General features: G+C 38.4%; 1 protein-coding gene across 1 annotated transcript in view; it reads left to right on the top strand.

Annotated features, from left to right (window-relative positions):
* Positions 1–22,959, top strand: part of DNTT (DNA nucleotidylexotransferase) — a 175,166-nt gene that overhangs the window by 118,414 nt on the left and 33,793 nt on the right. Inside the window, exon 10 of the mRNA XM_063306162.1 lies at positions 2,710–2,812. Within this exon, the coding sequence (XP_063162232.1) occupies positions 2,710–2,812 (103 nt within the window). The remainder of the gene's footprint in view (positions 1–2,709; positions 2,813–22,959) is intronic.

Raw genomic sequence — 22,959 nt, 5'->3', positions numbered from 1 at the left:
AAGCAGGGAATGAGATAGGAGATCTATCTCATTTGGTAGCATCAGTGATGAAGATTTCCACTTGTTAGATTTTATCCTGACTTGTGTGTGTGTTTACTGGCATGTCTTCTTTGCTTACATGTCACACAGAGAACTCCAGCTACTGAGCAGTTTCAAAGTACAGCTGTGTGTTTTTCTTTGGTGGGGTTTGCTTAACTCTCAAAGGGTTTAAACCCTAATGCAGAAATTGAGCTGCCTTTTTCAAGACATGCTGGCTTCTGGTCTTTTTTGTCTTATGGAACAACCTGAACCACAGTGAAGCCAGAACAATAATTAATGTTCAGCTTTTCCCCATTGCAACTGAGCTTAGCAATTATAAAGGATGCTGAAAGTATGGAAAATCTGATTTGGAAGAAATATGATGCCGCAATTTAAGAGGTAACCTCCTCTTTTTTCTAATCCTATACAAAGCTTATGGCCAGCCTGAATGAAAGTTTGGGCACTTTCATGCAGGTTGACTTGTTCAGTGGAAAGATGTTATTCCCTGTTCTTCATTACTACTTAGCAGATGTTTCTTTATGCTACTTCAAAACATTTTAGTCCTTTTAGCATTGTTTGGAAATATGTCAGTTGAAGAGTTCAATTACTTATTCCACCCAAGAGAAGATATGGGTTGACCTGTTTCTTTGAATCAATTATTTGCCAGGACTCTTAATAATTAAATGACCTCTATTTTGATTGCCCTTTTCAGCTTTGAATGGGTAACTATGTAGTTGAGCACAGAAATGTAAGTCCTTTTATGACTAAAATCAGCATCTATATAGGATTTTAAGCAGAATCTAGAAAGGAAGATCATGAAATTATAGCTAAAAGATCCATCTACAGGTCAAGTTGATCATAGCCTTAGTCTTGGATAGACAATAATATGGATGGAGAGCAGGAAACAAAACAAACAAACAAACAAACAAACTAGGAGAGAAATAGAGTAGTCTGGCTGAGATCAACATAAGTACTAAAGTGGCACACCTTGGAGATCATTAGGGTGAATTTACATGTCCCTGGTTAGAACTCTACTTTCTATGTTATATTCTATTATGTCCTCTAACAGCTTAATTGTAGAGCATATTACTGGTTTTTTTTGGGGGGGGTGTTCTTCATTTATATGTAGATAGCGTTGCCAAACTTTTACCTGAAAGCAAGAGGAAACATAATAAAATCATTTTTAAACCTGAGAATCAATGTTCTATTTGAGTTAGGTGTAATACATAATTATTCCTTGACAATGCACTTCATTAGAATAAATAGCCAAATGAAAATCACAAGATACCTTGACAGTTACTTAGTATGCCTGAATATATTCATCCCAAATATGCAGTCTCCACAGCTTACATCTAGGACTTAACAGACTTAACTTGAGCTGCTGTCTTATTTCCCTTCCTTTGGCTCTCTGACAACAACCATTGGGAATTGCTGAGAGAATTAAGATAAATTTTCATGCACTCATGGCTCTATTTGATGGATTTGTGGAAATAATTTTTAAGAATATATACCCACACACACACACACACACACACACACATACATACTGTATATGTGCGTGTGTGTAGAGAGAGAAAGAGAAAGAGAGCGAGAGAAGGCCTTCTGCCTACCCTTTAGTCTCTCAGAAACTGGAGAAGTTGTAGTATAAATGTGACTCTCTTGACAAATTAAGATAATACTGAAAGTAGGCTAGCTTTTGGTATTTCCTATATATGGTCTACTGGTTATGTTCCAACATTTCATCCATTACCTTCTCAGTCCTATGTTTAACTTCATAAAGATTCTGCATACGATATTTATGGATTGAGGACCAGACTTGATCCTTGAATGGTGTACTGGATTCTGCATCTTAAAAAACTGAGATTGAATGGGGCTCTGGATCCTTGGATTGTACAAGTCATGTAGCAAATTTCCTGCACTTAATATCCCCTTCTGAGTTGACCTTGCCTAATTTAATCTAGGGCTTATGCATTGTCGAAAAAGGAAGAGGAGCCTCCGGGATCTGATCCTTTTTCAGATGGAAGAACATTGTTGCTGTTGTTATTATTATTAGTTAGACTTTATATATAGTCAACTACCAATTATCTCAACAGTTTGCAGTGTTCTGTGGCACTTTATATGTTTCAACATTGTTCTCTTTGATATTAACACAGAGATATGTAGACTTTTCAGTTTATTATTCCATGTACACTATTGTTATGTCTGAAATACAGATTCAAATACACTTTTTGAGAGTATTCCTCTGTTGAAAAAAATGAAGCGAAATCTTGACTTTCAGTAATTATTTTTCATAGAAAAGAAAGAATATAATTACTCACAACTAGGTATGTTTTATTGATAATTAAAATTGTTACCAAAGACCCAAAAGTTGGATGGTAACACAACTGTCAGATTTATCAGAAATAAACTGCCTTGAATTGACAGAAAAATTCACTTTTGCATCTCTAATGCAAAAAGAAAAAATGCCTTCTAAAATAAGATTAAGAAAAGATGCAACATCACACATTACCCATAACATGTATTTAACCACTTCAAGTTAGAGATAAAATACATCAAGCACTTTAAACTTTTGTTTCACAAGGAAGAGTTACAGACAGGGAATAAGAGGAGCCAATGTCTCTCTGAAAGCAGAGCTTGATTCTCATAGAAACTGTATGATTTTGTTCTTCCTTTTTTCCTTGTAACTGACAGGGGGAAGCAGACTGGACATGATGTAGACTTTCTGATTACTGTTCCAGGATCAAGGCCAGAAGAAGAACTGTTACACGCAGTGATTGACATTTGGAAGAAACAGGTAGGAGAAATTGTCATGATGTCATTGCCTTCAGTATTCTTTGCTTGATGAATACTGTATATGTGGGCCAAATACTTTATCTGCTCCAATCAACACCTCAGAAGTTGTTTTTCAATCTCACTTACTGGCTTCTGTCAATTTGTGAGTGGCTCTAGATAGAAAAAAAAAGTGCTAATTACTTTCTGTTCATCTATTCCCAGGCCATAGACTCTTAATTGTTCTTTTGTTTGCTAGAATGACCAGGGGATTCTCCTCTGCAGGTTGATACATGTTTATTCCTACCATGAAGTTAATTTTCTAAACAAACTCCAGTTGTATATTACCATGCCCTGACTCTGTTTTCTATGATTTAATGATTTCATTTATTGTGCTTCCATAAGCAAAGAAAAGAACACAGACTCTCTTCACTCACACTCACACACATACCCACATGTATGCATGCATGGATGTGAGAGAGTGTGCACAGATATGTATATTTGTGTATGTGTGGTAGGTATAAGAAGAATTACTCAAAAGATACAATTGGCTGAGACTACGAAGGAATCAAGCAGTAATAGTTCACAAGAGGTGTAATAAATATAGAAATGAAAATTGCTGTTAAATATATTTTATATTGAGTATATTTTCTTTTACTGATCTAGCACATGATGCAGCAAACAGTCTTGAATGTAAGTTGACTTGAACAGTTCCTGGTCAGTGACTAGTGAGCACCTTAGGCAATGCTCCCAGTCTTTGGTTCTATCATGGAAGAGAAGACTTCATTTATTTATAGGTCATTTCTGTCCTACATTCCATCAAGGTAGTGAACGTGATTCTTTCTTCCTGATTTATATCACAGTAAGCCTGTGAGATAGATGAGGCTGTGAGATGATGATTGGCCCAAAATCACCCAGTGAGCTTCAGGGTAATAAGGGGATTTGAGCCCTAATGCAGGGCTGTAACTAGGGGGAGAAATAAAGGATGATAATAATTTGGTGCCTGTCAGCAAAATTATATTGCTCCTAGCTGTTGCTTTATATCATGGTCTGAGCTACCTATCTTTTTGTTTATTGAAGCCATACATGCTAAGCCAGTCACCATAAGAGGTTGGGTCCAACCACACAGTTCTATCTCCCTGGAAACTATTATAAGATAGATAGATAGATAGATAGATAGATAGATAGATAGATAGATAGATAGATAGATGATAGATAGATAGATAGATAGATAGATAGATAGATAGATAGATAGATAGATAGATATTGCATTTATAAGTACTGAATGTACTATATTCGGTCTTCCTGTTTATTCAAAGGCAGCTTACAATAATAAGAAAATGCAAACTATAGAACAAAATGATTACAATCAAAATTAAAACCAGTCATTAAAATAATTAACTATGAAAAGCTTGGTGAAAGAAATGTGTTCTTCCTAAATACTGGGAAAATGGGAACCAAGCCCATTTCCTTAAGGACTGTATTCCATCGTCAACCCAACTTTTTATGTTCATAGTATTGATCAGTTGCAGCTTGCAGAGAAGAGAAGGCTGCAAATTTTACCACTTTAAACTGATGATACTCTGTGAGATGCAACTAATATTTCAACAGAGCCTATATGTTTAAACATGTGCATGGATGATAAGAATCCTACAGTAGCTACACCTTTTATCAGCCAGTGAAAAATAAAGCATACCGTAACACGATGCATTAAAAATTTCCAAACCCTAAAGTAGTTAATTTCAAACCTCTGTTTATGCTGGATGCAGTACATCCATTTCTCCTACAGCATTGTTTTCTGGACTGCTATGAAAATGGCTTTTTTCTCTGAGCCAACTTAATCATTCTGGACTATTGTTTCCTAAAACTCTTCCCATTTTTCTTCAGCTTTGCCTGCCATCATCTCTTAAATGATGGTTCATTTGATATAATTAACTGGCGTTCTTATCCTTCAAAATAAAAACACAATGCAAAGCTGCTTTGAATGCAGGGAAGAAAAACAGACTATACATTTAAAAAAAATGAACAAAGAAACCAAGTACATTCAGATGATTCAAATCCTCTTTAAGGTCTAGAAGTATAAAGTATATTGTTGCTGCTGTTGTAAATAGGGGTGTATATAATTTTGTGATTAACAGTAATCCATTTAGTTAAATCTCCAAATCCAGGCAACTTTCTGAATCAAATATGAAAGTCAGTTCGAATCATCTAACTGAATCATTTTGAATGTTTCCAAACATGTTTTGGAATTCTGAATCAGGTCAACCCAATTCAATGATTTGATGCAAGAATCCAAGTTGTATTTGATGGATTTTTCTGACTCAATTTAAATTCTCAATTTGATTTTCTGAATTTAGTAGTCTATATGAACTGAATTTTGCAAAATTTGCACAGGAATAGTGGTTAGACCTTCCTGGCTTTCCAATAATGAGTCAGAATTTTCTTGATAGGAAATAATTTTTATGTACACCTCTGGAAGAGGTTAGAAGATGTTGTGTGGACAAATAGTGAAATTTAATACTGAAAGAGAGACACTGAGACAGAGAGGAAGCTATCAGCTTAAGAATGAAAGTGCAATCAATTAGTATGTCTCAGGAGGACTTCTGTGATCCATGATATCTACTAGCTGTCCACATGCTGTTTGTTCCAATTTGTGCTTTGCTTGTACATATTTTAATCACTGTTCTGAACCTGATGTTCTCTTGGTGTAGTGGATCATAGCTGCAACCTTTAAAAGCCAGAATGGTCATTAATTAGACTGGCTGAAAAGGATAAGTTTGTAGCCTAAAACATCTGGAAAGATTCCATTTGGAGAATTCTTACAGATTTCTGATTTCTGACTTGGACCACAAGAGGCTGTCCAGTGATTTGGCGACAAGTCTGACATTTCTGAGCCTGTTTTTCAAGGTTTTCCTATTTCGTAGTTTAAGGAGATGAATAAGAATAGGGGGCTTTTGGAAGGAAAACTATGCCCATATCATTCTTTAAAATTCCCGAATAACTACCATGTCACCACTTTGGGGGCATTTTTTGTACAGATTTATGGGTTTTAAAAATGGAGATGGGAGTGTCTTGCAGAAGCTTTCTGCTTCCATTGTCACCATTAACTTTCCCATACCAAAGTATGGCTGAAATTATCCTTGAAAATGTGAATGCTCTTTAGGTAGGTTTATGGTAGTCATGTGAATTGTCTGTCTCCTAGACAAGGCCTCCTAGAGGCCTTCTGCTCCCATTAATCTGATAACAAAGCCCAAAAGAATTGGACCATTTTGCCCAGAATTTCAGTGGCATACTGGGATGTGATAGTGGAATCTTCATGTGGCTCATGGACTGTGTGTTGCCCAACTCTTTTGCAGATAAACCCATTGTCATAAAAAATCACTTCAAATCTGCAAAGGAAGCTCAGCTCAGATGCTGTCCCTAGATTTTTTGACTGGTGTATGAAGTTTGCAGTAGTATTGCCATGTATTGTGAACAGGATAACTATTGGTATTTAAAACTTTTATTTCCAAATGCCTGAATCATAGCTTTAAGAGATCTTCAGTTCTGAAGTAAAACTATAAAAAAGGCACTTGAGTATTGTTATATTTCAGGAGCCTTTTGTCCTTGCCTTTTGCAATACATCATGTCTCAGTGGGGATCCTCATACAGTATCTTTTACTCCTGCCTCTCTTAAATGGCTGATAAGACTCCACTTGACTGAAAAAAATCCACTTTTGTTGAGGATTCTGTACGCCTTATCAATAGTCAAGGATGTATCTGTATCTATCATGTCACCTAACTAGAAGTAAATTAATACGGACAATCGTCCCTTCTCAGATAGTTTCATTCTCAGTTTCCTCTTAGCATCACTTTTTAAATGAAGAGTGTTTTGTGTAATTGCAAGTTTCAAGTTCCTCCAGACACTTGGCCTCTCCTTCATTTAAGGCTTACCATATCTCAGTGAAGCCAGCTACTTGTCTCAAGAGATGAAGCTGGCATTTCAGTGCTCTGGCTCTGACTTTATCTTCACAGTCCTTAATTTGAGTCTGTCTACAGTGGATTCACTGCTGGTACTAAATCAACTTGCAGATCAGTCTTGTACTACTTAAATAAGTCGCTCAGAATTGTCATTATTCAGATCATCACCTTCTCTTATATCTGAGTCCTTAGCTACAGTATCTCGGTGGTTTTTAACAAATTTCTTAACTGTTCTTCCTGCTGAGCATGCACTGTTTCTGAGAGACTGAGCACTTAAGCAAGTTTCCCAAATTTTCTTACATCCTAAAAGTATCTTTTATTGCCTAATATTAGAAATCTACTCTTTATTTTGAATCAGACCCTTTAGAGTAGTTTGGGTCTTGCTGTCCTCCTTGCTTCTTATTATCTGCCTTCCTTTTGAGCGTTGTTATGCATAATTTAGTTTTCCTTTCAGTCCTAATTCAGTGAAATGTTTTAGTTTTTTAAAAAAAATATTAAAAAATGAACCAAGAAGCTAGCAGGCTGCAAAGTGATACTTAAGTTTTAGAGCACCATCTTCATTTCCAACACCAGCCGAAGAATTCTTGTAATAAAATAGAAATGACAGGTGGCTACAGCTATTCAAAATAGCAAAAAAGGCTAGTTGGAAGATGGTAAGGAATACCTTGGTGGTGGTACATTGATGGAATATTCTTCCTGTGCCATGTGCCAGGATGTTGGTGTTTTAGTGTAGTTGTGTGTGTGTGTGTACATGCAACAGAGAGACTTTTATGCAATGTGTGTTTTGCCTGAGTTTTCTATGCAAATGGAATATAAGTTTTGCTGCTGATGCTAGGGAGAGTGGAAGGCAAAAGGAAGAGGGGCTGACCAAGGGCAAGATGGATAGATGATATTCTAGAGGTGACGGACTCATCCCTGGGGGAGCTGGGGTTGTTGACGACTGACAGGAAGCTCTGGCATGGGCTGGTCCATGAAGTCATGAAGAGTCGGAAGTGACTGAACGAATAAACAACAAACAAAATTTCTTTGTATGTTCAAAAGGTACATTCTGAAGGAGTATTCAGAGTTCCATAAAACCAGACTAGTAATCTCTTTTGTCCTTTTTATCTCACTATTCTATACTGAGAAGAAAACCATGGCAGAATTAACACGGCTGATCACCCCAATTCTGTTTCTTCCTACAGAGAAGAACTGCATGCATCTATTCTTGCTCCAAATTGCACAAGGAACCTGTCAATGAACGATTATTAGAACTTCACGAGACATCCAAACCCATCTGTATATAGGTTAGCTGTAGTCCATGGTGGCAGCCATTTTGTGTGAGGTACCATGACAGATTCTCAAAATTTTAAATCTGCCATTGCCTCACAAAGGTTTGGGATGTCTGCCCCAGACATTTGTCAGCCTGCAATATAAGAATGATCATGTTATTGTACTTTTCAGTACTGGCTACACACAGAGAAGTAGGACATTAGCTTATTTAAGTCACTAAATTGACTAAATAAAGCCATTGTCAAGCTAAAACATCAGTTAAAATAAGAGTAAATCAAGGTCTGTAACAAACTTATTTGACTGAGATAGTTATCAAAAACATCTCCATTCAAAATGCAGGTTGTGCTGGTTCTGAAATAAGATCTACAGTTTGATCAATCCCCAACAGAAGGACTGTATAATTCCTGAAGAACCAGGTGTTTTCCAGTTATATTTAGCATGCAAAACAAGATCTATAACAAGCTTATAAGCTATAAGGCCCATTTTCAACATTTTGTAAGAGATCAATACACAAATATTGTTACATTCAGTGTGACATGAGCTCACTACTTTTCCCATAATTCAAGTTTCTGTTCCTCTTCCTCTTCTCCCCAATGCATTGCTGACAAATCCGCCCAGAAAAAGGATTGAGTTTGCCCTCTGAAAAACATGATTGACTACAGCCCATTATATGTTACCAGGAGAATATCTCATTATGTTTTCAAACATGAGTAAATATGTCCAAAGGTAGAAATCCAGAATGTGCAATATCAAAACAAGATGGTAGACCCCCCAAAGGAGCAAGAAAGAAAAAAGACAATGCTCCTTTTTTTCTTGATTTGGCCCCTCACAGGGACCTGCACATAACCAGGAGTCAACCTTCTAGTAAGCTAATATGGATTTTCACCATCCTCTCCTCAATATCATGGCTGAAGGTATTTGCTGTCAATAATTTTTTTTAAAAAAATCAAAAAAGCAAAAAGCAAAGCAAAGAAAGATACTTTTCTAGCCTTTTTGGGAGATGAACAAATCAAAACACCTTTCATAGAAAACTCTTTCATACTTTTGACAGCAAGCTTCTCTCTGTATTAACTCCTTTCCTGCTTTTGTACAGCTGCTTCAAAGCATAAAATGCATCAAAAAGTATGGCTAAGGTCACATGTTGACTTTCTTTCAGCTGCTTTCTGGAGAAAGCATTCCACAGTATTTGATTTGTAAACTGCAGTTAAACTTACCCCCTTCCCATGGGCCCAATAGTTTGGAAGAATTTCTTTTTCTCAGTTGGAAGTTTAACATTACCAAACCCTCCTAAAGGCTGCTGAAAACAAATGGAGTAAGTCAACACTACAGTGTGTTTTGATGTAGCATCACTGGGCATAAGTGAATCTAGGAACACCCCCACTTCCTTCTCTTAAGTTAAAAGGGAAATAAAAAAGAAAAGCAGCATTGTAGTCAATAGATTATGTTGTATAATAATGATTTAAAATCTGTTTCATGGGCCTGATCACATAATTTTAATGCAGCCTATAGTTTATAATGTTGAAATGACACATGCAGATGCATGCATGCACACACAGAGGGATGACACACACACACGCGCACACACACACACACACACACACAGGGATAAAGAGAGAGCAAATGTAATATTTGATGTAATATTTCAATGTCCAGATGAAGATAGTACTGGAAGGCTATGGCTATTCCATCATCTCCATAATGGCCATGCTGTTGCAATCAGAACAATTTTTGCAATACAGTGGAAATCTTTGAGTGGGAAAAATATACATTTAACAAAACCAGTTGACAGATCACTATCCTGTCCAATGACCAAAAGGGGGGAAGTTGGTTGATTTTGATTCCATTCAAGTCCCTTTCAGTCCTTTAGAAAAGCAAATTAACACCACAGAAATGTAGATGGGGCGATCCCACCATCACATCATGCCTCTCACACAATCTAGAATAAACATTTGCCCTAAAAGTGTAGATGCTTTTGTGTGAGACTGGATTCTCACCCTGACTACTGTGGAAACAGTATCCAAGTACAGGCTGGCTCTTTCCTCAGATGAGACAAGCTTTTTCTCCCTTCATTGAAAGGGAAGCGAAACCAGACAAGGAGCTAATGGTTTTGAATTGCCTGTATGTAAGAATCACATCTGAAAACAAAAGGACTTGCTTGAGTTTACACCTTAACTTTTTTAGTAATAAATCTTTGTATTAAGAATTCAAGTTGATTTGTCCCCTGAATATTCATTTACAATCCTGTTTGAGAATTGAATGGACAGATAAGCTTCTCTGTGACTAGAAATGGTTAGTAGATAGGTGGGAGATGCTGTTCCTCATGAACATTTAAATACTTGAAGAAGGCTTCACTTATTGTCCCAAACAAAGTTCTGTCTACCCAGGTGATTAGATTCTTCTGAGCAGAAAGCAGTATTGCAACACTTTCTATTCCAACCGAACTTTTCTTAAACAATGTGGTCTTCTTGATTCTGGAGTGTTCCCTTATTCTTGGTTTTTGAGGCTAACTACTGGCTGTCCCACAGCTACTATTTCTTGTTCCTGCCCATTGCTTGGCCCTGACAGTAGCTTTGAAAGAGGCTGAAGTAGTTAGGAGTGATATCCTCCTAAAATTCAGGTTGAGTACCACAGTTCTGTGATCTTAGGCATGGTTGGTAGTCCAGTGATCGCACAACTAATGAGGTCAGGAACACAGGGGAGACAATAATTCACACACAGTTTAAAAAGTCAAAGCTGAGGCTACGCCAGGGTGCAGACTATCCAGAGTCCAATATTCAGAAGCAGGGTTCAGGGAGTTAATCTAATGCCAGATCAGTACAAATAAAACCAGAATAAATACATTGTTTTGGCCAGTGACAAGGGTGAATGGAGGTTTTATAAACTTAGAGCTTTAGGGACCTATCCAAGCTTCATTTGCCATACAGAAGGAATTTCTCTTCATGAGTAAGATCCGGTTTTGAGTAAACTTATGCTCATAAGGACACCTGCTCCTTAATCAAGCATCTTTGGGTCTGAACCCACAGTGTTGAGTTTTCTGATTCAAGCAAGGGATCTGTGCTTCATATCTCTAACTTGAGTCTGCATCTCCTATTATCATAGCTATGGGTTTGGAGATATATAGAATCCCTAGCACTTTGCATGGTTCATAGTTGTTTATAGATAAGGACTTAAACATCCTGTTGCTTCTGAATCTCTCCGCCCCCCCACCCCCCAAAATCTGGGTTCTATTGTATATGAATGTTACTCATTCTATTGGTAGCTGCAATAACATAATATTTCACATTTCTTCCCAAATATTTATATTCTCACTTAAAAAACCCGACATTACTTTTTTATCCAACCTCTCTTGCTGGTTTATAATGGCTATCAAATATAAGAAAACAATCAAAACTATAGAGCAATGCAAATGTCAGTTTAATCTTTTGTTGTCAAACCATCTGAATACCTGCTATATTTAAACTGTTTTGTACCAAACCATCTGTGTTCTTTCAGTATTTTAATTTTCATATTAAATTATCTTGATTCTCAGTAAAAATGGCCGTTATGCTGTTTTAAAGTGATTAAAGGAAGAATGATTGTAGGAAAAATACAATGTGTATTCATCAAACACAACTGTAACAAAGATTATAATTTAACAGAGATATTTCTCAGATCAATTGTTCAACTAGAACAATGTGTTTTTTGAATTGTGTGTTTCTGTGCTAAAGCTGCATACCCAGACTCACTGTGAAAGTTCTGCTTCTGAGTAGATACACTGGGCACCATTCACTTGGACTGGAGGACTCTGCCATCTCATCTTACTGAACCAGCCCTCTTAAGCTGCCCATAAAATAATTACATTTTAGACTAGTTGTTCTGTTCATTCTGTTTCTAATGAAACTATCAGATCCGAATTGCAAAAATAGGGGTGATTATTATGTGACAACAGAGAATTTTTGGTATCTCTTTGCTGTCATCTAAAGTCATCCTGATGTTTGCCCATTTGTGGTAGCCCTAGTCTTTAGTGTCATCAGTTTTATTCAGTTTGTGAAAACTGTCTTATCAACTGCTGCTAGACATGAAAGCAAAATGGAATCTTTAAAAATAGGAGTCCTCTGCATGTATTCTAGCATTAGTACAAGAAGAGAGACTTAGTTATAGAAGCTGGCCTGCTCCTTATATCTTTGCACTCTGTCTTTTCTCTTTACAACTTCCTGAAGTCTGAAGGGGAGTTATATGTACATTGCTGAAACATTTGTCCAATGCTGTTATTCATGCATTAATACTGTAAAATTGCATCATAGGTTACATACATTCACACAAATGCATGCACATGGCTTCTTCAGACCTCCTTCTTGGAGATGAAAAGTAAGTAGGAAGAGCATGGGGATATAGACAGCATATAAACCCTCACTGCCTATCCAGTTAAGTCCTCTGACATTCTAGTGAACCACAGAGAAAACCTCAATGTGGATGCTGTGGACAAACCAAGATGGTTTATCATTTGTCACTTTCATGGCCTGCTTACAATGGGCCACTTTTGGAGACAGAAAGCATTTCCACACAGGGTCTCTGTACTACTCCAGAATTTGCTCTTTACTTGCATAATTTCATGTTCCTATCTGTGTTCGGCAACTGAGCTAATACATCAGCTGTTCTATGGAGCTCATAGCAGGTCTAGTTTCCTATTTGCAAGAAGTCTTACTTCAGCATTCCTCCAACTTCTGGATTTCAGCCAGGCTTTAGCCGAACTAGCTGGTCTTTCAATGTTAGCCTTTGGCAGTTGCCTCAACCAGGAGTAAGTCTTCTAAGCAAGACTCTCAGAGAACCTTCATTAACAAGATTTATGGAGCTGAAAAGTATAGGATTACAGGAATTTCAGCAACTGAATTATTACTCATACAGAACTAATTTATCCCCTGAAATAACTTAAGGCAAAGATTTACTTTATGTCTTCTTAACCATTTTCCTATGAAGAAGGAAATGCACTTTTTTTTGCAGACAATAGAAAAACTTGCACTGTCTGTTTACCAAACCAACTCCTGAATCTTTATTAGTGTCATGTTCACTGATTCCATGTACTTTGTACATCGTAACGTTTCACATGCTATGGCGCTGACACGCGTTTCTGTTTGGGAGGGAGCTGCTGTGAGACGTTGTACCAAGCTCTGTATCTGTGTTCATTACAATGGAATGTGTTTGGGTTATGTTCTCTGTTCAAGGCCTTTTCCCGCAGACCATCAGAAACCATTAGGAGCACCTGGGATTGTGAACTTGAGAACTCTATGGGGGGAGGGATTTCATTTGCACCGAGGGTTTTTAGTTTGCATTTGGCGCACTTTCATCATTCTCAGCTTTCTCTGTGATCCTGCATACTATTCTTTAATAAATCAGATATCTTTGAATTCCTGCTCATGAGTCTGATGGTGTTTTAGAATAGGCAACCTTTACAATTAGCTTGTGAACTATCCCTATTATTCAGGCAAAAAGGTCACTTAATGGCTTTGCTGCATCCCAGAAACTGTGTGTGTGTTTGTGTGTGTATATATATATATATTCATATTGACAATACACACAATGTGAAGGAAGAATATGAATGGGGTGGGGGCAAGCAATTTTAATTCCATTTTATGGGAAGTGAGGGTGAAGGGATTTTTGTTACTTTATGGACTGCAGCAACTCAGGTCAGCAATGAAGGACCAATGATCATTTTCTTTTTCTTCTCAGCATTTCAAAGTCAAGAAGACTTAAGAGAGTTATGGATTGTCTTCAGATTGGAAATGGTGATGTTGTGGAAATGCCCAGAGTGCAACACAAAAAGACATGCCCTGTATTTAGAATATCTCTGGGCAACTTTCTGGAATCAGATGTGTGGACTTCACCTTCTCTGCAATGGGTATGCTGTCTTGAGAACTCTAAAAGTTGAAGTCCACACATCTGGAGACTCAGAAATTGGGGGAAGCAGTGTCATGCAATGAATCTACACAAGGGAAAGGGGGTAGTTGATATGGCACAGTAGAATAAAATTATGCACAATTAAATTACCCTATTGACCTGCTGATCTGTACTACTTTGCAATTAGTATTTGCCTCCATTTCCCAAGCTTCATTTCTCAAAGGCAACATTGATTTGCATTTTTCAGCTGCATGTAGGCTTTTTGCTCTGAACAGAAAAATGAAGCTTAATATCAAATAATAGCCAATGAAAGTCAATGCCAGTTCCAGATATGCATAATGCCTTTAATTTTGTAAGCGCAGTCCTTGGCCTCCAAATCGATATCCTGAATCCTATTGAAAATCTATAGACTTTTAGCTATTGTCTTCAAAGTACTCCAGAAAACAACTTCAGCTAAATATATATTCATGTAGCTCGTTGAGAGCTCTAAATTTCAGCCCTAATTTTACATGTCAACACTATAGAAACACAGGAATGCTTTTTTAATGTGCCATCTTCCAAGCTAATTGTATTCAGTTGCAAAATACTTTATATTCAGCAAGAAGGAAAGCTGTGTTCTGCAATCCCTTCATCCATATTTTATTTATTAAAACTATTTTTATACCACCAGTTCAAATTATCTAAATGGCTTATAACCTGTATCCATTAAAACATCCATAAAACCAATAAAACATTAAAATCTTTAAAAAGTCTATTATTGTCTTCCATTAAATGCCCTGCATTAATCTGCTTCCTAAAAGATAAAAGGATGGTGCTAGCCAGTCCTCAGTGGGTAAGCTCTAAGTAAGAAGACTGCTATTCTCCAATCCCAGTCATTCTAGGGGTAGTACCCACAGCATTCTCTCCTAGTTAAATTGTCCTTGGAGAAGATAACATCCCTTCACCTATTTTTTTTTAGCTTTGCTTTATTGGTTTTAATGTTTTTAATAATGACATGATAACTGTTTTTAGGTATTTATTGATTGTTTGAATCTTGTTGTATGCTGCCCAGAGTCACTTGTTTTGTGTAATGGGCAGCTATATAAATTGGACAAACAAACAAACAAAACAAGGGCCCAAATTGTATAACTTTTCAAAGCTAACAAACAGCACCTTGAATTGGACCCCAAATCCTTCTAGCAGACAGTGATGCTCTTGCAAAATAGGCATTATTCTTCTTTTTGGGAGGGCCCATGTACTGTATAACCAGTTACATCATAATACATTAATTTCATTTGGTTTGGGGCGTGTAGAAAGTTGGGATCTAAGGTGTAATTCAGTACATTCAAATTTAATTTTATTACAGTGGCCACAGGTTGGAGTTGTATTGTCCTGGGATAAGAAAGACTAGAAATTCTTTTTATCTACCTTACTAGAATGGAATCTCTCTCTCTCTCTCTCACACACACATTATCTGTCTCTATCAACTATCTATCTATCATCTATCTCTGCAGTTTATTAAAACATATTTTAATTAGCCAGACAGGCTTCCAGACCACATTACATGTCAGGCAGTCTCTACCTTCAAGTTTATAATCTGCAGAAAAGGATTCCAAGGAAAAAAGAGATAGAAAAGGAGGAGGAAATAAGCTCAAGGGTCAGTCTTTAAGAGACAGAATTCTTATGGCCAGTTAGAAGGTCAACAGTTCAGGTCATCTGATGGTGTGCTTGCCAACTAGGTGACAGCTGGGGAGAACCGGAGGCAACGGTTATTTAGCAGAGGCAATGGCTTTTTCATATTTCTGCTCTGCAGCCTGGTGGAATGGCTGCCTGAGAGATCATATCTGAGGGAGCCAAAGGCAGCTGATCTATCAGCAGAGTGATGAAATAGCCCTGCTCCCTGTGAAGCTGGACGAAATGGTTGGCAGCCAGATGATAGTAGGAGAGCCTCAAGTAGATGATGTCTCAGTTATCTTGCCGCCCTTTCTTCCCTCTGCTCTACAGCCATCTCTCTCTCTCTCTCTCTCTCTCTCTCTCTCTCTCTCTCTCTCGGAGAGGATACATTCAGTCTCACTGGAATTCCACCCTTTCTTTTTTTGCAAGAAATATTTGTTCAATTGTTGCTAAATTGGAATTTCAGTAATACAGGTGATAGCCTGGAGTGATTCCCATTTCATTTCAAATCTTAACATTTACAAAATACATGATAACTAAATTGTGCTGTCTGGAATTTAGAGAGATTTTCTTAATTCCTTCTCTTCTCCACCTCAGCTGAATAAGAAGAAGGACAAAATATTTCATATCTGAAAATCCAACAAAAAAGATACCTCTATTCTGGTCATCTTACTAGGTTCCTAACATCAGATGTAATCCCTTCTCTTCTCTTCTCTTCTCTTCTCTTCTCTTCTCTTCTCTTCTCTTCTCTTCTCTTCTCTTCTCTTCAACCCAGTCTAAAAATGAAGTAGTAGAATGATCAATTTTGAATAAGGTTGTGATTAGTCATTGAAAAAGAAGATTTAAATGACATTTTTAAGCATGTAAGATTTATACATTAGATGGACCCTGAAATTATGCCATTTGTAATTTTTCCAGCCTAATAATTTTCTCCTGTTCCTATTGCTAGAACAGTAGTTTCCTGTTACATGAAAGTAGTCTCACTCATACCAACCGATTTAGCAACCCACCCCAGTATTCTTGCCGTGAAAACTAAATGGATCAGTACAACCAGAGATATGTCGGTATACCATTGGAAGATGAGACCCCCAGGTCGGAAGATGGTCAAAATGCTACTGGGGAGGAACAGAGGATGAGCTCAACTAGCCCCAGACGTGATGACGCAGCTAGCTCAAAGCCGAAAGGACGGCTAGCGGCCGACGGTGCTGGTGGTGAACGGCGAATCCGATGTTCTAAGGATCAACACACCATTGGAACCTGGAATGTAAGATCTATGAGCCAGGGCAAATTGGATGTGGTTATTGGTGAGATGTCAAGATTAAAGATAGACATCCTGGGTGTCAGTGAACTGAAATGGACTGGAATGGGCCACTTCACATCAAATGACCACCAGATCTACTACTGTGGACAAGAGGATCACAGAAGAAATGGAGTAGCCTTCATAATTAATAGTAAAGTGGCTAAAGCAGTGCTTGGATACAACCCAAAAAACGACAGAATGATCTCAATTCGAATTCAGGGCAAGCCATCTAACATCACAGTGATCCAAATATACGCCCCAACCACAAATGCTGAAGAAGCTGAAGTAGAGCAGTTCTATGAGGATCTGCAGCACCTACTGGACAACACGCCTAAAAGAGATGTTATTTTCATCACAGGAGACTGGAATGCTAAGGTGGGCAGTCAAATGACACCTCGAATTACAGGTAAGTATGGCCTGGGAGAACAAACGAAGCAGGACATAGTCTGATAGAATTTTGCCAAGACAATTCACTCTGCATAACAAACACTCTCTTCCAACAACCTAAGAGACGGCTTTATACATGGACTTCACCAGATGGACAACACCGAAATCAGATTGATTACATCCTTTGCAGCCAAAGGTGGCGGACATCTGTACAGTCGGTAAAAACAAGGCCTGGAGCTGACTGTAGTTCAGATCACGAACTTCTTCTTGCACAATTTAGGATCAGACTAAAGAGATTACGGAAGACCCACAGATCAGCTAGATATGAGCTCACTAATATTCCTAAGGAATATGCAGTGGAGGTGAGGAATCGATTTAAGGGACTGGACTTAGTAGATAGGGTCCCAGAAGAACTCTGGACAGAAGTTGGCAGCATTGTTCAGGAGGCAGCAACAAAATACATCCCAAAGAAAGAGAAAACCAAGAAGGCAAAATGGCTGTCTGCTGAGACACTAGAAGTAGCCCAAGAAAGAAGGAAAGCAAAAGGCAACAGTGATAGGGGGAGATATGCCCAATTAAATGCAAAATTCCAGAGATTAGCCAGAAGAGATAAGGAATTATTTTTAAACAAGCAATGCGCGGAAGTGGAAGAAGACAATAGAATAGGAAGGACCAGAGACTTCTTCCAGAAAATTAGAAACATTGGAGGTAAATTCCAGGCCAAAATGGGTATGATCAAAAACAAAGATGGCAAGGACCTAACAGAAGAAGAAGAGATCAAGAAAAGGTGGCAAGAATATACAGAAGACCTGTATAGGAAGGATAACAATATCGGGGATAGCTTTGACGGTGTGGTCAGTGAGCTAGAGCCAGACATCCTGAAGAGTGAGGTTGAGTGGGCCTTAAGAAGCATTGCTAATAACAAGGCAGCAGGAGACGACGGCATCCCAGCTGAACTGTTCAAAATCTTGCAAGATGATGCTGTCAAGGTAATGCATGCTATATGCCAGCAAATTTGGAAAACACAAGAATGGCCATCAGACTGGAAAAAATCAACTTATATCCCCATACCAAAAAAGGGAAACACTAAAGAATGTTCAAACTATTGAACAGTGGCACTCATTTCACATGCCAGTAAGGTAATGCTCAAGATCCTGCAAGGTAGACTTCAGCAATTCATGGAGCGAGAATTGCCAGATGTACAAGCTGGGTTTAGAAAAGGCAGAGAAACTAGAGACCAAATTGCCAATATCCGCTGGATAATGGAAAAAGCCAGGGAGTTTCAGAAAAACATCTATTTCTGTTTTATTGACTATTCTAAAGCCTTTGACTGTGTGGACCATAACAAATTGTGGCAAGTTCTTAGCGGTATGGGGATACCAAGTCATCTTGTATGCCTCCTGAAGAATCTGTATAACGACCAAGTAGCAACAGTAAGAACAGACCACGGAACAACGGACTGGTTTAAGATTGGGAAAGGAGTACGGCAGGGCTGTATCCTCTCACCCTACCTATTCAACTTGTATGCAGAACACATCATGCGACAAGCTGGCCTTGAGGAATCCAAGGCTGGAGTTAAAATCTCTGGAAGAAACATTAACAATCTCAGATATGCAGATGATACCACTTTGATGGCTGAAAGTGAAGAGGAACTGAGGAGCCTTATGATGAAGGTGAAAGAAGAAAGTGCAAAAGCTGGCTTGCAGCTAAACCTCAAAAAAACCAAGATTATGGCAACCAGCTTGATTGATAACTGGCAAATAGAGGGAGAAAATGTAGAAGCAGTGAAAGACTTTGTATTCCTAGGTGCAAAGATTACTGCAGATGCTGACTGCAGTCAGGAAATCAGAAGACGCTTAATCCTTGGGAGAAGAGCAATGACAAATCTCGATAAAATAGTTAAGAGCAGAGACATCACACTGACAACAAAGGCCCGCATAGTTAAAGCAATGGTGTTCCCTGTAGTAACATATGGCTGTGAGAGCTGGACCATAAGGAAGGCTGAGCGAAGGAAGATCGATGCTTTTGAACTGTGGTGTTGGAGGAAAATTTTGAGAGTGCCTTGGACTGCAAGAAGAACCAACCAGTCCATCCTCCAGGAAATAAAGCCAGACTGCTCACTTGAGGGAATGATATTAAAGGCAAAACTGAAATACTTTGGCCACATAATGAGAAGACAGGACACCCTGGAGAAGATGCTGATGCTGGGGAGAGTGGAAGGCAAAAGGAAGAGGGGCCGACCAAGGGCAAGATGGATGGATGATATTCTAGAGGTGACGGACTCGTCCCTGGGGGAGCTGGGGGTGTTGACGACCGACAGGAAGCTCTGGCGTGGGCTGGTCCATGAAGTCACGAAGAGTCGGAAGCGACTAAACGAATAAACAACAAAAACAACAAGTCTCACTCATACCAACCGATTTAGCATCTATCTGAGGATTAATACATTTATGCTCATCAACTCAGCTAGAAGGCAGTTCTAGATTAGCTCTGCAGCTTGGCTTCAAAATAAGCGACTTCAGAGATAAAAAATGAAGTAAATCTGAACTTGAATAGTATAGCACATTCAAATGTAGACTAGACTGAACTGGTCAGAACCCTGGGTAGAACAGACTCTAAAGTATTATTCTCACCTGTTGCTTCAGTTGGGTATATGTATTGTTTTATTTTGTTGCATAAGTGAAATAACATATATAAGACTCCAAGAATAAATCACAATCAACTTTCATTGCTAGAAGGTGAAGCAAAGTATGCAGCCCCTGGGCTGTTTGTATAGCAAGTGTTGGGTTGCTACTGATGATGTTTCCTAGCCTGATAATGAAATGTTTGCAGGAAAACAACCAAGCTCAGAGAACATCAAGAATGCAACAGTTTAACCCTCAGCTACAGTACATATATAGCAAGTCTTCATTGACTTTCTGAGTAGCAAAAGGGAAGGGGCCATTCAAATGTCTAGAGAATGCTGTTCTAAAAGAAAGGGGGCAGTGATAAAGAAATCCTGCTTCTGTGGCCCCTGCAGATGGCAGTCCCTGAGCAAGGGGATGTGGAGAAAGCCTGCCCTTGTTCTAATTGGATGGGCAACTTTTACTGGGAGAAGGTGGTCCTGAAGACCTCCAACCCTCTGAGATCTTGTAAAGTCTGGCCAGGAGGAGAGTGCTCTTGAATCAGCCCTGTTGTAAAATGACTTGGCTTCTATCAGTCAGTGGATGTTGCCTTATTCAATAGTCTTTGTCTGATGATATTGGTAGATAAACCAGGAAAGAGGCCTTTGATTAGGCTGTGCAGTGCTCTGGATTTGATCTCCAAAAACTGCTTTGGAAGGCATGAGAATGTGAATGAAGCCCCTGTTGGTTAAATCGAAAAGCAGCTCTGCTCTTTCCAAGGATTGCCTGGCAGCTGCAGAGGGCAACTGCACTTGATGACTGATGCTACCTTCTCACTCCTTTGAAGTACGTATGGGACACTGAACCCAAAGTGCTGCACAGCCGTACTCTGAATCTACTAATTGAGACACAGGCTGCATTTGCTTCTGCGGGGGTCTCATAACAAGAATGAACATATCTTTTCCAGATCATCTGCTAGACTTGGGGGGAGGAATATAGCAAACTCAGAAACAGACAAGATTTCTGGAAATTCTCTCCAATCACTGCAACTACACTGTCAAGTTTATAGCCTACTGTACTTTGGAGAATTAGAATGGAGAAAAGAGGAACATACAATATTTGGGTAACTGGAAGGAATAATAAATGTGCTCTTTCTCTCTGGCCCAAACACCTGTTCATATTAGCTCCTCTTGTGATCTTTGTTCATTGGATGCAAGTCAAATGGTCAATGGATGAATGAGCTCAGTCATGAAGCCAAAAGCCAGCAGAATGATCACATGCCTTCATACTGAACTTCTGCCCTACTGGTCTAGGTTAAGGGTGGAGCTAATGGGGACTTTAGGCCAACAGGTGATTTTTTTTTTCTTGTATGACTTTGTTTTTACCAGTGTGGATTAAATAACACCAAAGAATGCAGAATGAGAGCGGTATGGTAGATTTATTGATTTGAATAAATCAATAAATGTGTGTTCTGCTACTCAAACCTTTCACGTTCAAACTTAACAGAAAGAAAAATACGCACGTGGGGGAACTTGTGTATTTTCACTGCTTGTTCATTTTAAAGTGCCTGCTCTCAAATTGAAGGACAGTTTAAATATCTGAATCAAATCAAACTGAAGGGATGTTAGGTGATGGAATGTGAAATCTTGGGCAGTTTAAATCCTTAAATCCAAAATAATCATTATGAATAAGAAAATTCATTTCCCTTTCCCTCACAGTGTTAAAAAGTATACTTAGAGTCCAGGAATAAGACCCTTTAGGAACAAAGAGCAGTTGAATACTTTGATTAATATTGAAATATTTCAGCTAAAATTAATTAGTTCCTACATGTTGCTTTATACACTATCAAGAGTAAGAGCTGATCCTTGCAAAATTAGCTGAGGGTGCTATTTACGTGATGCTCCTTAGCCTGTAATGTTCAGATTAGACCTTCTTAAGATTTTCACAGCTAACTGCTTTTGCTAAAAAGACCAGAGTGCAGCCTAGAGAAATGCTGTTTCAGCTGCATGAATGCAATACAAGAATATTGTCCAGTGCCTCATCAAATTAGATTAATCAGAAATGTTGTCCCAATGGATACATCCCTAGGCCTTGATTTCTATTTAAAAGTGGCATTTCAGGTTTGAGTCGAATTTTTATTACTTGCTGAAGTCAGCACCTGTGTAACTGCTGCTTAAGTGCATCTTTTAAAAAAGAAAACATTGATATGTCTATCTGCAGTCTGCTGGTCTTTATAGTTCTCCCTACTTACTTCTACAAATTGCAAAGCCTCCTAATGGTGGGAAAGCTATAAAGAATTACTTAGAGGTATTTATTCCTTAAAATGGCCTTCTCATCAAATTTGCTAGCTAGCATGATCTGCAAATTCTGAAGCTATCCATGGGAGTTTATATTACCCAATCAGCAAGGGAAAGTGAATGTTTCATACCCGAGCTTTATTGCTAGCTTACTTAATGGGCTATAATTACCTATAATAATCCAGCAGGAAAAGAGTGCTCTCTAGATAAGCCCAAGTCACAAAACTAGAAGATTCATGTAAAGAGTGAGCCATACATGATGGAATGTGAGGGCGACCTTGGGGAACAGAGGGAAGAGATGCTGCCTAAGAAATAACTGGTTAAAGGAAAGGAGTCCAAGGGAGGGTAATGATCTAAACAATAAACTTTGGAAAGACCTGCCTTGAACACTGAAGAGATAAATAGGGAGGGTGGGAGATTTGTACTTTCAGACTTTCAAGATTCAGTTAATGTAGCCTTACAATAAAGTTGAATTAGTTCATCTAGTTGTGTTTCCTGTCTGGTTTACCTGGAAGGACTGACAACAATCTTGAAAGTCTGAAAGTAACACATTCTATATACTGGATCAATATTTTGGTAGAGCTGTGCATCAGAACCTCAAGATTCCTTTCTTGTCTTCTCCTTACACAAAAAACCATTGTGGAGCCCAGGCTGATCATCCATAGTTTTGTGGAGCTCAGGTTGACCATCCCAAAAAATCCATCTTTTGTCAGTTCTGTTTGTTTCAGTCTTCAGATTTCCTTCCTGAAAATATCATTAGGCATAAATATTTGATATTTCTGCACTGAAGACAATTGGAAAGAATTCATTCAGCTTCACGGAATACTCC

The sequence above is a fragment of the Candoia aspera genome, chromosome 6, assembly GCF_035149785.1.
Source record: "Candoia aspera isolate rCanAsp1 chromosome 6, rCanAsp1.hap2, whole genome shotgun sequence".
In the NCBI taxonomy this organism is placed as follows: domain Eukaryota; kingdom Metazoa; phylum Chordata; class Lepidosauria; order Squamata; family Boidae; genus Candoia; species Candoia aspera.
This window is presented reverse-complemented; position numbering and strand designations above follow the sequence as displayed.